Raw genomic sequence first — 13,940 nt, forward strand, 5'->3', positions numbered from 1 at the left:
ATTTGTTAGTTTTCAACATCAATTACTTATAATTTAAATACAAAATATTTTTGTTCTCAACGTACATTTATTTTAGTTTATAAAGTTAACTGTTAAAATAAATTTATAATCAATCCAGTTTGTCTCAAAACACATGGTGTACGGTCAAATGCGTCAAGAAGATTTTTCCTTTTTCTTTCTATTAGTTACGTTAATAAAAATTCCGTGACAAGTTATTAATAAATGGTCATTATTTTTGTGTTCTTTCTTTTTCTTTTTTTCTTTATTCCCAATGCAAGGTTGTTAGGTTTGGGGTTAATATGGTATAAGGAATGAGAAAGTTATAGTTATCTGGCTGGTTGTTGTCGAGCAACGATGCTGGTGTTTATAAGGGTATGCTAAGTAGAAAATGAAAAGAACTGCGCAAGCAATTATATTGTTTCAATAATAATATATTTTGCTAAACGACTTTAGTGCAACTAGATGCCACTGGACTCTGAAGGCTTATCATCTGCATACAAATTCTATCACATTTATGGTTCGAACCCTAGTAAATCGTTGTCTAACACTTAACCTAACTAGCATATGTCAACCAGGCCAATGATGCAAATATTTCATTTTCGGCTTTACTTGATCCATTGACGCCATCCAAGAGGAAGTCTAACTGTGACCGGGCTTGCCAAGAAGGCTCTTGTCTGCTGTCTTGGTCCTTTCTTTCAATGAAAGTTGACTAATATGAAATCCACGTTCTTAGACGTCCACCCGTGATATTAATGACATAGATCATCATTGAGGTTTTGGCTTTAGTAATTAAACATTACTAAGAATTGAAAAACCTATCCCTTGGTAGAAGGCAACAATGAAGTTAGTGATTCATATTAAACGCCAGGTTGTGGTTCCTCGGTCCAGATAACCCATTACGAGTTTCTAGAAGGCCTTTGACGAAGATAGCCAGATAGGTTAAAAAAGCCCATGACTATATTAGCATTACTAGCTGGGTGCTCGCACGATACGGCGGGGTATGCACGCCAACATGACATCGAATGCGTAACCGGTGTTATCATTTAAGTACGTGCGTTACTTCACAGCAATACCTGTGCAACCCGACAATATAGTTTGCTCGTAATGCGACATTGGAAGCTTAATTAGTGATAGTAAGCACGTCACATAACGATTGTACACGCGCAATCAAGTGTCGGTGAGCATGTAATGCTATATTGAACGCGCCTTGACCCGCAACCATTCCGCCCGACACTGTTCTAAGCCGAAATTCGTTCTGACTTGACCTCTTTTGACCCAAGCCCGTACCGATCCAACCCAAACCAAATTAACCTTTTCTATATCAACCCATTTCAACCTTAACCCTTTAGACCTATAACCCGAACGGCCGAACCCGCCCAACCCGTTTGCCGGTCCTTAATGATAATCTCGTAACCGTTAAGCTTTTAAGAAGTAAAAATATATATGGCAATATCATACTCATATTAAAGAGGAAAAAAATACTCATTTTGATGGTATAATTTTTAAAAAAAATATTAACATGTGCAAAAGTTATAAACATTTAAATATCGTGGGGGTAGTTTATTGCTACTAGTGGTCCCAAATTTTAATAATCCCAACTAATTGTTATTGTCCGATAATAATCCCAACTTAGTTTATTGCCACTAGTGGTCCCAAATTTTAATAATCCCAACTAATTGTTATCGTCCGATAATAATCTCAACTTAGTTTATTGCCATTAGTGGTCCCAAATTTTAAAAATTGGCTCTCAATGGCCCCCCGTTAATAAAAACTTAATGTCGTTAAGTTTTTTCGAATTTTAAACTGATTTTTTATGGTTTTTGATCAGAAAGAGGATACGGCCGATTAAGGTAAAACTTAGCTTAAAACGATGCTCCAAATAACTAGATTAGTGCTTCTAATCGGGTGTTTGATCTTCAAGTTAACAAAAAATAATTTGTTTGGAGCATCTCTAGCTAACTTTTACATCAATCGACTCATATCCTCCTTCTGATCAAAAGCCTAAAAAATCAGTTTGAAATTCAGAAAAACCTAACCTCATTAAGTTTTTTTTATAGATAACCATTGAGAGCCGTTTTTTTAAATTTAAGACCACCATTGGCAATAAATTAAGTTGGGATTATTATCGGCCAATAACATTTAATTGAAATTATTAAAATCCAATTTGCCTTTAAAATAAAGGGTATATATGTAATTATTCTATAAATTAACAAAATATGATTAAAGTTAAATGACCAAACTTGCAATTATTTTTTAATAAATTAAAATCAATCTTACATGCTTTTGCTAAAAGACAAAATTGTCAAAAGACAAAATTGTTCGGAAAAGGCTTTAATCTTATGCATTATGATTTGTATTTAAAGCAAAAAGTTCGGTACTTTTTAAAAATTAAGAGGTCCTCGCTCAAGCATCCCACTTTTATATACTCAGGAAATAGAGAAGATCCTATGAACCGCGGACTGATGTACGAGCTTTCTATAAGTGATCCAAATTACTATTATAACAAAATATTATAGAAAAAACACACGACACGTTTAACATTCAAATGAAAATATTAATTATTTTCACAATTTAACTGCTTGACTGTTAAAAGAGACGATCACTCTATTACAAATATATAAACAAAAGAACGAAAATATGAATCTGTTTTGTAATAGTTTTATTATTAAAAGACCATTTCCGCAAATAATGTGACGTCATAGGATTAACTCTATCACCGGCATGACATGTTTATTTAATTCTTATTGGATCTCTCACATGAAAGATGAAAATGTCATGATCTCTATATTTTAAACTTACTTTAAAATTATAAATATTTTATTATTGTTGCAGAAGCAGGTCCATATTTTATATAGCATGTATGCTGATTATCGCGAATATCATTAATATTTTAGTACAATACTTATTATAAACTCGTGTTTCGTATATGATTCCGTGCTCGTCATGTAACCGTTAATCCGTAATTACTTATTGGGATCGGTCTCATGTATACCCATATGGTATTATGTGGTTAAAGGTTAATGGTTGGAACACTTATTACTTAGAAACTTAATCTCAAACTCATCTTAAAAATCTCACTTGAAATATAAAATATTCAAGTATTTATTCCAGCTATCAAAGTTTAATTAATTAAAGTTGCTAACAATGTACCTTCGCATACTATCATGGACGGACCAATTAAATAAACATCATGATGAAGTGACCCAGTGGCCGTTTATTTATATACACAACTTATATTACACAAAGTTGAATTACATATTGTTTTGGTAAAAAAAATAGCGGAGCAATTTAGTGATCATACTGAGAATGTAAGGTAGTGTGTTCTTCATTAAATCGACAATTGATTGCAGTAAAATAAAGGGTTGACACACGATGTAGTAAGGAAAAACCTTAGATCTTGGTGAAGATCCTCGGTAAAAAAAAAACCCGGGGGGAAAACTATCCCCTGCCTAAGATTTATTAAGTAAAATATGAAGTACAACTCGATAACTAAGTGCAATGGCGTCTAAGTTACAGTAGTGAGAGTGTTGTGACTTGTGAGTGCTAAAAGTGTTGTATTTCTAAGTCTGCATTAGCCTTATTATATAGTGAAGGAAAATAATCGATGTCCCGAAAATCTAGCTTATTTACTAGGTCTTCAGCTTGTTCTCCACTCCTAGCCGTTAAGGCTATTCTTCACGTGTCTTTAACTAATCTTCCGACTTTTAAGCAAGACTTGGTCTACTAGCCGTTGCATTATAACCACCATGAAGTAACCTCCAATTATAATTAATAAATAGAAGTAACTAACTCCGAGGATACCGGAACTTTACTTGGTCATCACTCCTATCCTTTATAACTCTTTTCCACACGTTTTTCTTTAGTTTTTTATTAAGCCTTTAATGCAAATTAAGTCACCAACGTTCAGCTGCAAGAATAAGTCAAAGCCAAGATCAAAATAAACCGTTAGTACTCGGGATTCTGGAAAAAGTCGAAAGCAGGATTCCCGGCAAAAATCCTCAGAAGATTAGGGATCTTGGAAAATCAAGGATTCCAAGTTATAAAATTTACCCACAGCACATATATTTACACTTTTGAACAATGTGTAGTATAGATAATTTGTAATGCTTGTATCTTATACAATTTTATGTTTACTTTTTATTTTTTCAAGATTGTATATTTTTATCATACTTGCATATTCATTATAGTTTGGCCCAACTGAGAGCTCATTTTCTTCCCACTCCAACGACACGAGAGCATTTCAAAACATCTATTTGTTATGGTTTATTGTTAATATCTTTATTCACTAATATAATTAAAAAAGTTACTATCTAATTAGGTTTTAATTGTAACTATCCTTATGTTTCATTATGCAATAAACATGTGATGGTAAAGATTACCATGGTTTAAATTCTGGCATGACTATATTATATCTTAAGATCAAACATTTATTACTGTAATTTTGGCCCTTATAACTAGGATTAGCAAATCCCTATATAACACACTCACACTATATTTCTTTCTTTTAACATAAGTAATAAAAAAATTATAAAAAAACAGTAAACAAATCTGGTCCACAAAACACAATTCACAAACAGAAAAGAAAAACAAAAAACAAAAGTGGAGTTATGGAAGACTTGTAAAACCAATCCACGTGTCAAAAGCTATCCACATATCCACGCAAGGGTAAAGTGGTCCTAAAACCGGCCCAATCAGATCAGAGGGTTTATGGTCACATGCTCTTCCCCCCACATCCACCCCCTCAAATTACCATTCTACCCTTCCTCCCCAAATATTTAAACCGGGCCTTAAACCCTCTTTCCTTCCATTTTCATCCCAATTTCTTATTCAATTCAATTCCAATTCCAAAACCCAATTGTCCTATCAATTGTTGTACAGTTAGTTACGTGTAATATTGGAATTAACCAGATCATCAAACCCAGGTAAAGATTACCGATCGATCTATTGCTTTTGTTGATTTTGGTTCAATTGATTGGTGGGTATTGAATCTAAGGGTCCGATTCGTCAGAATTTGTGTTTTTTACGCGTGATTTGGTCCGATCTTCACCGGAATTGGAGAATTAGGGCTCAATTGTTGGATTTGATCTTCAATCGGTGAAAATTGTGGTGTAGAGATCGGATCGGAACATTTAATCGCGCTGAATTGAAGATGTTAATAGGTCTAAATCGGGTCGGGTCGGGTCCGGGTCAGGGTCAGGACGGTTTAGGGCTGGAATGGGTTAGGGTCAAAGCAGGTCAAATTAAAAAGGGATAGTTTTGGGTCGGGTCGGAGCGGGTTCGGGTCAGAACGGGTCCAGGTCGAAATGGGTTTCTGTGCATTATTAATAACCATTTCACCTTCAATTAGTTCATAAAGTTTGATTTATGGATTATGAGGTTTATAGTTCTATTATTTGTGGATGAGGTTTTTTTTTTTATTTTTTTATTAGGAGATTGATATATTGTATGATTTTGTGTGCTTATCCTTTTTAGTCTTGTTTTCCTTATTTGTTAATATGGTTGATACTTGAAACTGTGTTAAGTGTTTGACTAACATGTGGCGGTTTTTTTGTGGGGACTAAGGCCAGCTTTTCATTGATCTATATCATTATCTTCATTTATACTTTGTTTTTTTGTCGTTATTAATCTTACCTCCTAAATTATGGGATCATGTTTCTGGTGTAACAATGGCTGTCAATTATCTGCTTATTTTCCTTGTATTGATGCATAATTAAGGAATTTTTGTTCTCGAAGATCGTTTAGTAAAGATATAGATGAACATGTTATTTTGACCTTAAGTTGTGTTACTGCTATTGTTGGACTTTCACCATGTTTGGTAAACGAGTCATCAATGTTTATGATTACGAGCTATTATTTTAACCGCTTCAAGGCGCGCTTTGCTATATTAATTGACGCATAGAAAAAAAATGATCTTTTATTAGTTTATATGAAGCTTCTGACTGTTTCGTCATCTGACAACAGATTAACAGAATTTGACATGTGTGCGTAAAAGATGGTGTCAAAGAAGAGACTATATTATGGCGGGCTCGATGGTTTCCTTGCCCCTGTGGTACCTAAGGCTCCAAGATCTTTAAGGGTAAGTAAAAATTAGATTTCTTTATCAGAACTTAACCCGATGGTGCAATAACGACTTCTATAATTGACATTATTCGTTCTTCATTCAGAGGACTCCGCATAAGAAATCATCAGCTGGTAGTGAAATTTGCCCCTTTGAGTTATTGGCAGCTGTTGCCGGCAAGTTATTGCAGGAGAGTGAAAGTTCTGTTTCTAGCACCGGTCCAGACAGTAAAGAACATATTAGTATTATTAAAGATGGCGTTAAGCAGGAACCGCTTGAAGTTAAACTCGATCCGTTAAGATTAGATTATCTTGATCACGGATGCTGTGGTGAGAGCGAGTTTGTTCCCAAACCCGAATTGAAGATAGAATCTTCAATCCCGTTGAAGGATTTGCCACATTCTGATAGTGATTCTGGTGTTGAACATGCTTCGATGGTTACTACTAGTGTGAAGTTGGAAACCGCCAATGGCAAGAATGTAATTAACGGGGATTTATGCGATGTTCAAATGGATACTAATGGAGGCAAAGTACAAACAGATGCAGCAGAGAAACAAAGTGAAGATTTAACCACAGTTAAATCATGTGTGAATCATCATGTGTTACATAAATCATGTAACGGTGTACATCTACCCTTTTATAGGAATAATGTAAAGATAGGTATTAGAGATGATGACGAAAATTCGTTTAGTTTTAATCAGCATGTTACCAAAATGAGGGCGTTTAAGCTGCAGTCTCATGTTGGATACAGAAGAATGAGGAAGATCTTGGCTGCTAATAAGCATTGGAAATCATTACCAAAGCTGAAAGATTATGAACGTAACACTACTAGTAAAAGTAAATAACTCTCTTTTAACACTTTCTGCAATTTCATGTTATGTGATATTTTTCTTATAAGGTCATAATATTGGCTATTTTAGGGGTTGGAGTCAAACCCTTTGACCACAACAGTAAGAGAAGAAAGCTGTTTCATCATAGCTCAAAACCTGATTATGTTCATGAGACAAGCAGTGAAAGCATATCTAATTTACCTACAGGTCTATAATAATATCCATTTTACTTTTTAGATATATTTCCTGTACTTAGACGTTTAATTAACGATTGCGCGTTGCATATTGTCATGCAGAAAAAGCTGTAACATCTTCAGCTATCAACCATAAAAGTTCCTTTCCATCTAAAGATGGTCACGGTACTCCCTCTCATGTATATATAAATGTATGGTTATAAGATATAACTTATATTTAACTTCTCACACGTGTGATGTTTTTTAATTCAGTGAAATTTAGCATAAAGTCGTTTAACGTACCAGAACTGTATATCGAAATGCCAGAGACATCGACAGTAGGTTCTTTGAAGGTACGCAGTATGATCCACTAATTTGAAATTAAATTTGGATCATCATTATGATTTGTATTAAAATATTTCAATGCTCACAGAGGACGGTTATGGAAGCCGTGACAGCTATTTTAGGAAGCGAATTGCATGTAGGTGTACTTCTTGAAGGCAAGAAGATTAGAGATGACAACGTAACACTACAACAAACAGGCATTTCCTTAAATAATGACACTTTGGGATTCATGTTAGAACCTAGTTTTCACCAAGATTCCTGTAAAGAATCTTCAATGTTACCAACATATGACAATCATGAACCGCTAGCCAGGTATGACATTAATTATGAAATATCCCCTTGACATATATGCTGCTCATTTGTTGACATTTTGGTTTGACTTTTTCATCAATTTATTATTAGTTCTCTAGCTATGGATGCTCCTGTATCGACTACTATGGACAACCAAATTGAGAATAATCAAGAAAGTCAAAAGGAGTCAACTGAAGAAATAGTGGATGTTAACCCTAAAGCTAGTGTGCCAATCAAACCACTGACTGCGGAGGCACTCTCAATAATCCCAGTGAACCATAAAGAGAGCAAAAGGTCTGAACTTTCACAACGAAGAACTAGAAGACCGTTCTCGGTTTCTGAAGTGGAAGCACTTGTGGCAGCAGTTGAATTACTTGGAACCGGAAGGTGTGGACCCCACCTCTACAATCTTCAATATTACTGGATAAAATATGTTATTCGGTAAAAAGTAACTTTTTTTATGATCTTTACAGATGGCGCGACGTTAAGAACCGTGCATTTGATGACGCAAACCATCGAACTTATGTGGATCTGAAGGTAAGAAACCAAAATTATAACTTTGTAAGATTATATGAGATTATGGATTATTAATTGTTGTGAGTTTGATTTCGTGTATGCTAATATAGGATAAATGGAAAACATTGGTTCACACTGCACGTATCGCCCCTCAGCAACGACGGGGTGAGCCGGTTCCACAAGATCTACTGGACCGGGTGTTGGCTGCACATTCCATGTGGACTCAGAATCAATCAAAGCCAACCGGGAAGCATCAGACCGAGCCCATTCAAACTCTACCGGTTAGAGTACTCTAAACTTTGGTGTGGATCGGGTGATGACGTGTACAAAGTTTGAATAGGTTTAACTTGTTTAAATTACTGTAATTTCTGATGCTTTTACTGTTTTTTTTATATTTTGTTTGTCCTAAAGAGTCTTCTCCTAGAATGCAAATTGGATAAGAAGCTAAGGATGTTTTAACATGTTTTTATAAAATGTCAAGTTTCATTTGGTTCTTACCATTCTTTTGCACATTGTGTTTGTATGCATCTTGTAAAAAAAACAAAATCTAATGTAATTGTTTCTTCTTTCTTGTTCTTTGTTTCTCTTGTTATGGCTTTTGTTTTCTAAGCAAATATGTCTATTGATAGTAGCCAAGTTAAACGTTATCTTAATTATTATGAAATCACATAAGGTTAAATATTGTTAAATTAAGCCACGTTCTCTTAATTATAAAAAAAAACATAAGGCTTTAAAGCCTTAGTTAAAAGTGCTACGGAAGGCTTTAACAAGCAATTCCCTTTAAAGACTTGTTGCCATAATAAAACCCCCTTTTGTGGTTTAACACCACCATTTTCTTGATAAAGCCATATGACCCCACCTTTTTCTCCATTGCCACCCGTTTTAACATGCTAGCGGATCCTCCCTTACCTTCTGGCCTTTAAAGCCCAGACGCGGTGTGTTAGGTCAGCTCACATTGTCGCCCATTGTCAACTGGTCAAAATAAACAAGGTGAAATAGAATAATTAGGAACCTTGATTATTATTTGGTTATTGTTTTATGATTTTTTCCTATGTGAGAAATAAAAGGCATCAAGCTTTGGTCATCAAAAAATATTTATCATTTAATAAATTGGTAACTAGTAATTAAAATATTGGATTTAGTATGAAAACAAAAGGATAACATTTTATAAATAAGAAGCCTACAATAGTCAAATAATATAAGAAAACGATAAATAGGGCAGCTGGTATATTCGTGACGTAGATCACGTTGGATGAGCATGTGGAATGTGGATCGGGTATCTTGTTGATTATATAAGACTCTTTCAGCTTTTTATGAATAATAAACAAATACTACTAGATTGAGAAAAAATATCAATCTTACTAAATTTGTTTAACCTCGTCTGAAAGTACCCTTGATACCCGAGCGGGTTTTTTTAAGACGGGATATCAACCATTGATACTTATTATGACACTTCAAGCCTAACTCACCCGCTTGACTGCTTGAGTCAGGTTTCAATCCCGATGCCATACGATCTCAAGTCCTAACCATCACCCCCAAGTTGTTAGACCTGGCTGACCATTTATGTCCTATCGTATTAACATGTTAGAGACGACGGGATTAACAAAAGTATCAAACATGAACCAATTTGCCAACTCTACCTGAAGGTCATGTGCTCTTATTAAATTACATCAACAAATTGTAACTATAATCCATCACTATTTTTTGTGATAATTAACCCTTCCTATTTGTCCACATATACAAACAGGAAAATTTATAACTTGTAGTAAATTATTATAAGCTTTAATTATAATCCATACATTTTATTATTTTTCAAACTTTTATGCCTAGTTTTTATTTAACAATGTAACACTAGTGTGATACACGATAAGATCAAGATACTAGATTAAGAGTGAGAAAGGATGTTAAGACATGTTAGTTGTTAACATCATATTATGGTGAGGGTAATTGGATATTTGGATAAGATGGACTAAAGTAGCATCCGGATCATTAAGTCGGTCCGACCTAAATGCTTATTTTTTATTTATAAATAGAATTTTTAGGTCTTTTGTTTAGTTCATTTGATTATTTTTTATAAAGAATTCGTAAGTTTTAAGCTTGTCAACCGAATTATTCGGTTTGAATCGTTTGAATGAAATCATTGTGTTCTTGAGCCATTTTGTTGCTAGTTAAAATTGCATCATGGACATTAAAGATCCAAAAGATAATATTTTTAAGGATAATTACTATTAAGCAATTATCTCATTAACATAATACACACTAAAACTTTCGTTAGTTTTGGCATACTATATGGCTTATATTAGTATATTACACACATAAAGATTGTCACTAGTCATGTTTTTTGTGATGCAGTGTCGTTGATACAAGTTTGATATGAGCTTATGATGTGTTTTATTAGACAGTTTTGATACTCGATCTAACCTGGTGAAGTACCGAGTCTCCCTTCTAGTTGTCATTTTTATGTATAACATTGTTGAAACTCTGGCTATACTTATTTTCTTAAGAATTTTAATAGACTTTTATTTTTCAAAAATAAAATTTAAACAACAATTCTATTTATATTGTTAAAATAAAACCAATCAATGTCTTATTGCATTTATGGGTTTCAAAACCAACTTTTTTTTTTTTTGCTATACTCGTTAAGTTCTATTAGTATCTATGACAGAAGTCGGATCCTAGGTGTAGAAATATAAGATAGAAACATGGATTTCTTCTTCATCGAAAGAAATTAGATTATTGCGATACAAAACATTCAATTAAAAAAATTAACCAAATTTCCCTGATGTAGAGGCAATCAAGAAAGCTACATAAGTAAATATACAATCTTCAAAAAAAAGTTGGTAATGCTGGCTCTACTCGATTTTGGCTAGACACTTGGCTGGGTGAGGGCACTTTGGCTCCTCGCATTAGCCTTTTGTTTTCTCTTGAGAAGAACAAATCGTGTCTTATTTCAAAGAGAAGATTGGGAGATCATTGGATTTGGGACTCGCGTAGGGAAACGAAAGGTGGAATAGAACAGTCACAACTTGGTGATCTTTTGAATTATCTTTCAGGGTCTCCTTTTTTGGACTTAACCGATGATTGGATTTGGTCTCTTAATGGAAACAAGGAATTTTCGGTAAAGGATTTAAGATTATATATATATATTGATAAAACCTCCCTTGATTCATCCACTTCCAGATCGATTCCAACTAGATGGAACTCTTTCGTCCCAAAAAAAAGTTAACATTTTGGCTTGGCGGGTACTTCTTGATCGCCTCACTGTTAGATGGAATCCTGGTCGTCGTGCGATTGATATTCAGTCCATTGTTAGCCCTATGTGTGGATCGAGTGTTGAAGACAATGATCATACTTTTGGTTTGTGTCGCATTGCTTCGAGATCTTGGAGATTGGTCACCAACTGGTTAAACATTGATTTTATGGTTCTGGTTTGGCCAAAAACTTTGTTGTAATTGCTTGATGGTGCTAGGATTCATGTCAAGAAGAAAAAGCTTATTGAGGCAGTTTGTTTCTCCACCTGGTAGGTGCTATGGAGATACAGACACACTACCATCTTTCAGCCGAATAAAATTAGAAACAGAGAGATTTTTATTCTATTTTACATTATTCGTATCTTTGGTATGTTCATAGCTAGGAAATGTAATGTGACTTTTTCTTTGAACGAGTGGTTAAAAAGCCTTCTACTCTTGATGTAACTTGCTTGTTTTGCTTTTGGCTACCTTTTGATTTATTATATCTACTGTTCAAAAAAAGAAAAAAGCAATCATAAATATGCATGAGAAAGTCAGGAAACGATACACTCATGTTCTGAATTAGTGTGATGACTCATTATGGGATATAGTGGTTTAATACTAATGACGGAAAACTTAACACGTCGATAAAAACTTGACATTAAACTCAAAATTCGAGCATATTACATCGATCACAATATCTCACATAGTCACTAATCATATTTTGCTTTATCTTTAAAAACATTCATAATTTTTTTTAAAAGACGCGGACGATGCCATAGCTCCTTTCTAAAAGAAAAGAAAAAATCGCATAGGTATTATATCTTTTTTGATATGTGATATGCATCCAGGCCCGGCCCAAGGGGGAGGGCGAGGAAAGCGATAACCCGGGTCCACTCTTCAAAGAGGCCCATAATTATTAAAAAATAAATTTTATATTTTATATATAATTTTATTTTAACATAATAGACTACAAAATGACTCTTTAGTTAAATAAAAAGTGTTCAATTCCCATAATAGCCTATGATAACAAAGGTCATGAGTTCAATTCCCACAATGTATTTTATATGAGTCATTTTAATAGCAAGTTTATTATTACTTGTTTGATTTAGGATTTTGAAAGGTAACCTTATTGATAAAATTGTCAAATTATCTATTACATAGTTGAGAACACGATTTTAGGGGCCTGTTTTTTACTCGTCTTAGACCCCAAAATTTTAAGAGGTTTTCAGAGACGGCCCTGCATACATCTATAAAGATGCTTGAAAACACTGGCGAAGCTTACTTAAGGCCCGGGGTGGCCCCGCCCCCTTTTTTCGCATAATAGTGTAAATTTACCCCTTTTCGTCTGAAATTTTTATACGTAGTGTAAATTTAGGTGTTTTCGGCCGAAAATTTGAGTCCAGTCTCCCATTGTTTATGAATTTTCGTAGCCCCTTGGTGTCTTAGTCCAAGCTTCGCCACTGTTTGAAAGAATCACTGATGTAGTAAAATGACCTAGTAATTAGGTGTTTTGTATTATGTTAACTGGTATTTTGAAAACCTATGAACTAGTAACTGTGTGAGTATATGGTTTTGGTATAAATATTAAGCTTCTTTATGATGTATATATAACTGTAATGGTTTGAATGACAATGTAGTATGTATGCATGTATGTGTATATGTCCATGGTTCACCAACGAGACGTAATTGCAATAAACTCAATTTTAAATAACAAATAAATAGTAGCATTAGATCAGAAAGATGGGCCCCACGAACGTGAGCATTGTGTGACGTATTATCGTATACACAGGTTTAGGAAGGCCCAGAGGAACTCCACAAGAAGTAGAATTGACTTAAATAACAAGCTCATACTAATTTAATTCTTAATATATTAACTTACTTTAGTTAGATATGTGTTTATTTTTGAAGACAATGATTTTGCAGCCAAACTTTTGTAAAGAAAATATGTGAGTTAATAACAACAACAAATAATTTAGGCTCGTGTTTTTCTTTATGGTGAACTAGGTTATTGATCCGTGCACGACACGGGTGGAAATATAGAAATCGTCAAGTAAACATATATACAATTTCAAACGACAGGTTGTAACATCCGGTCCCTCACACCACCAATATTGTCTGCTTTGCCCACGAAGAGCTCACGGATTTGTTTTAGATGACCAGGTGGAGGCTTCCCAGGAGGTCACCATCCTGCTACTATTCCCATTTGAGCATGCTTAACTGTGGAGCTCTCCTCTCGTCCACTACCATCAAGCCCAAAACGCGTTGGTGATTTAAGATGCGAGACATTTAGGTGCTGTTTGTTTTTTGTCTGAAGATCTTCCTGGCCTCTTATGTCTGCGCCGCGCAGACCATGCGCCCTCTTATCCTGGTTGGGCCATAGTCTTTTGGCCTCTTCTCTTCTTTTTTTCATCAGACATAAAACATGTTCATCCTCCAACCCTCTCCTTCTCCTTCCAACCCTAACGACCTCTCCTCTTCCTGAACCGTCGCCGCTG

The 13,940-nt window shown here is 34.6% G+C and overlaps 1 protein-coding gene across 2 annotated transcripts; it reads left to right on the forward strand.

Moving 5' to 3' along the window:
- Nucleotides 1-5,883: 5,883 nt before the first annotated feature.
- Nucleotides 5,884-8,783, forward strand: LOC143530834 (telomere repeat-binding protein 4-like). Of its 2 annotated transcripts, none has more exons than XM_077026264.1 (9): nucleotides 5,884-6,076; nucleotides 6,165-6,894; nucleotides 6,978-7,094; nucleotides 7,184-7,246; nucleotides 7,334-7,413; nucleotides 7,494-7,717; nucleotides 7,808-8,083; nucleotides 8,170-8,233; nucleotides 8,323-8,783. In XM_077026264.1, exons 1-9 carry the CDS (start codon nucleotides 5,993-5,995, stop codon nucleotides 8,506-8,508), a joined length of 1,824 nt encoding a protein of 607 aa, XP_076882379.1. In that variant the 5' UTR covers nucleotides 5,884-5,992; the 3' UTR covers nucleotides 8,509-8,783. The 2 variants fall into 2 exon arrangements, with proteins under 2 accessions (XP_076882379.1, XP_076882380.1); XM_077026265.1 differs by having other exon boundaries at nucleotides 5,885-6,076; nucleotides 6,165-6,888.
- Nucleotides 8,784-13,940: the final 5,157 nt, after the last annotated feature.

Source organism: Bidens hawaiensis, unplaced genomic scaffold (genome assembly GCF_021521415.1).
Source record: "Bidens hawaiensis isolate Kalapana, Puna unplaced genomic scaffold, B.hawaiensis_p1.1 tig00009039_1, whole genome shotgun sequence".
NCBI classification, from domain to species: Eukaryota; Viridiplantae; Streptophyta; class Magnoliopsida; order Asterales; family Asteraceae; genus Bidens; species Bidens hawaiensis.

What these genes read in the sequence shown, in the direction of transcription:
- LOC143530834 (XM_077026264.1), top strand. Translation starts at nt 5,993, where the DNA reads ATGGTGTCAAAGAAGAGACTATATTATGGCGGGCTCGATGGTTTCCTT. An exon ending in CGACAGTAGGTTCTTTGAAG is followed by an intron (nt 7,414 to 7,493) that starts GTACGCAGTATG and finishes CAATGCTCACAG; the next exon opens with AGGACGGTTATGGAAGCCGT. An exon ending in GAACTTATGTGGATCTGAAG is followed by an intron (nt 8,234 to 8,322) that starts GTAAGAAACCAA and finishes ATGCTAATATAG; the next exon opens with GATAAATGGAAAACATTGGT.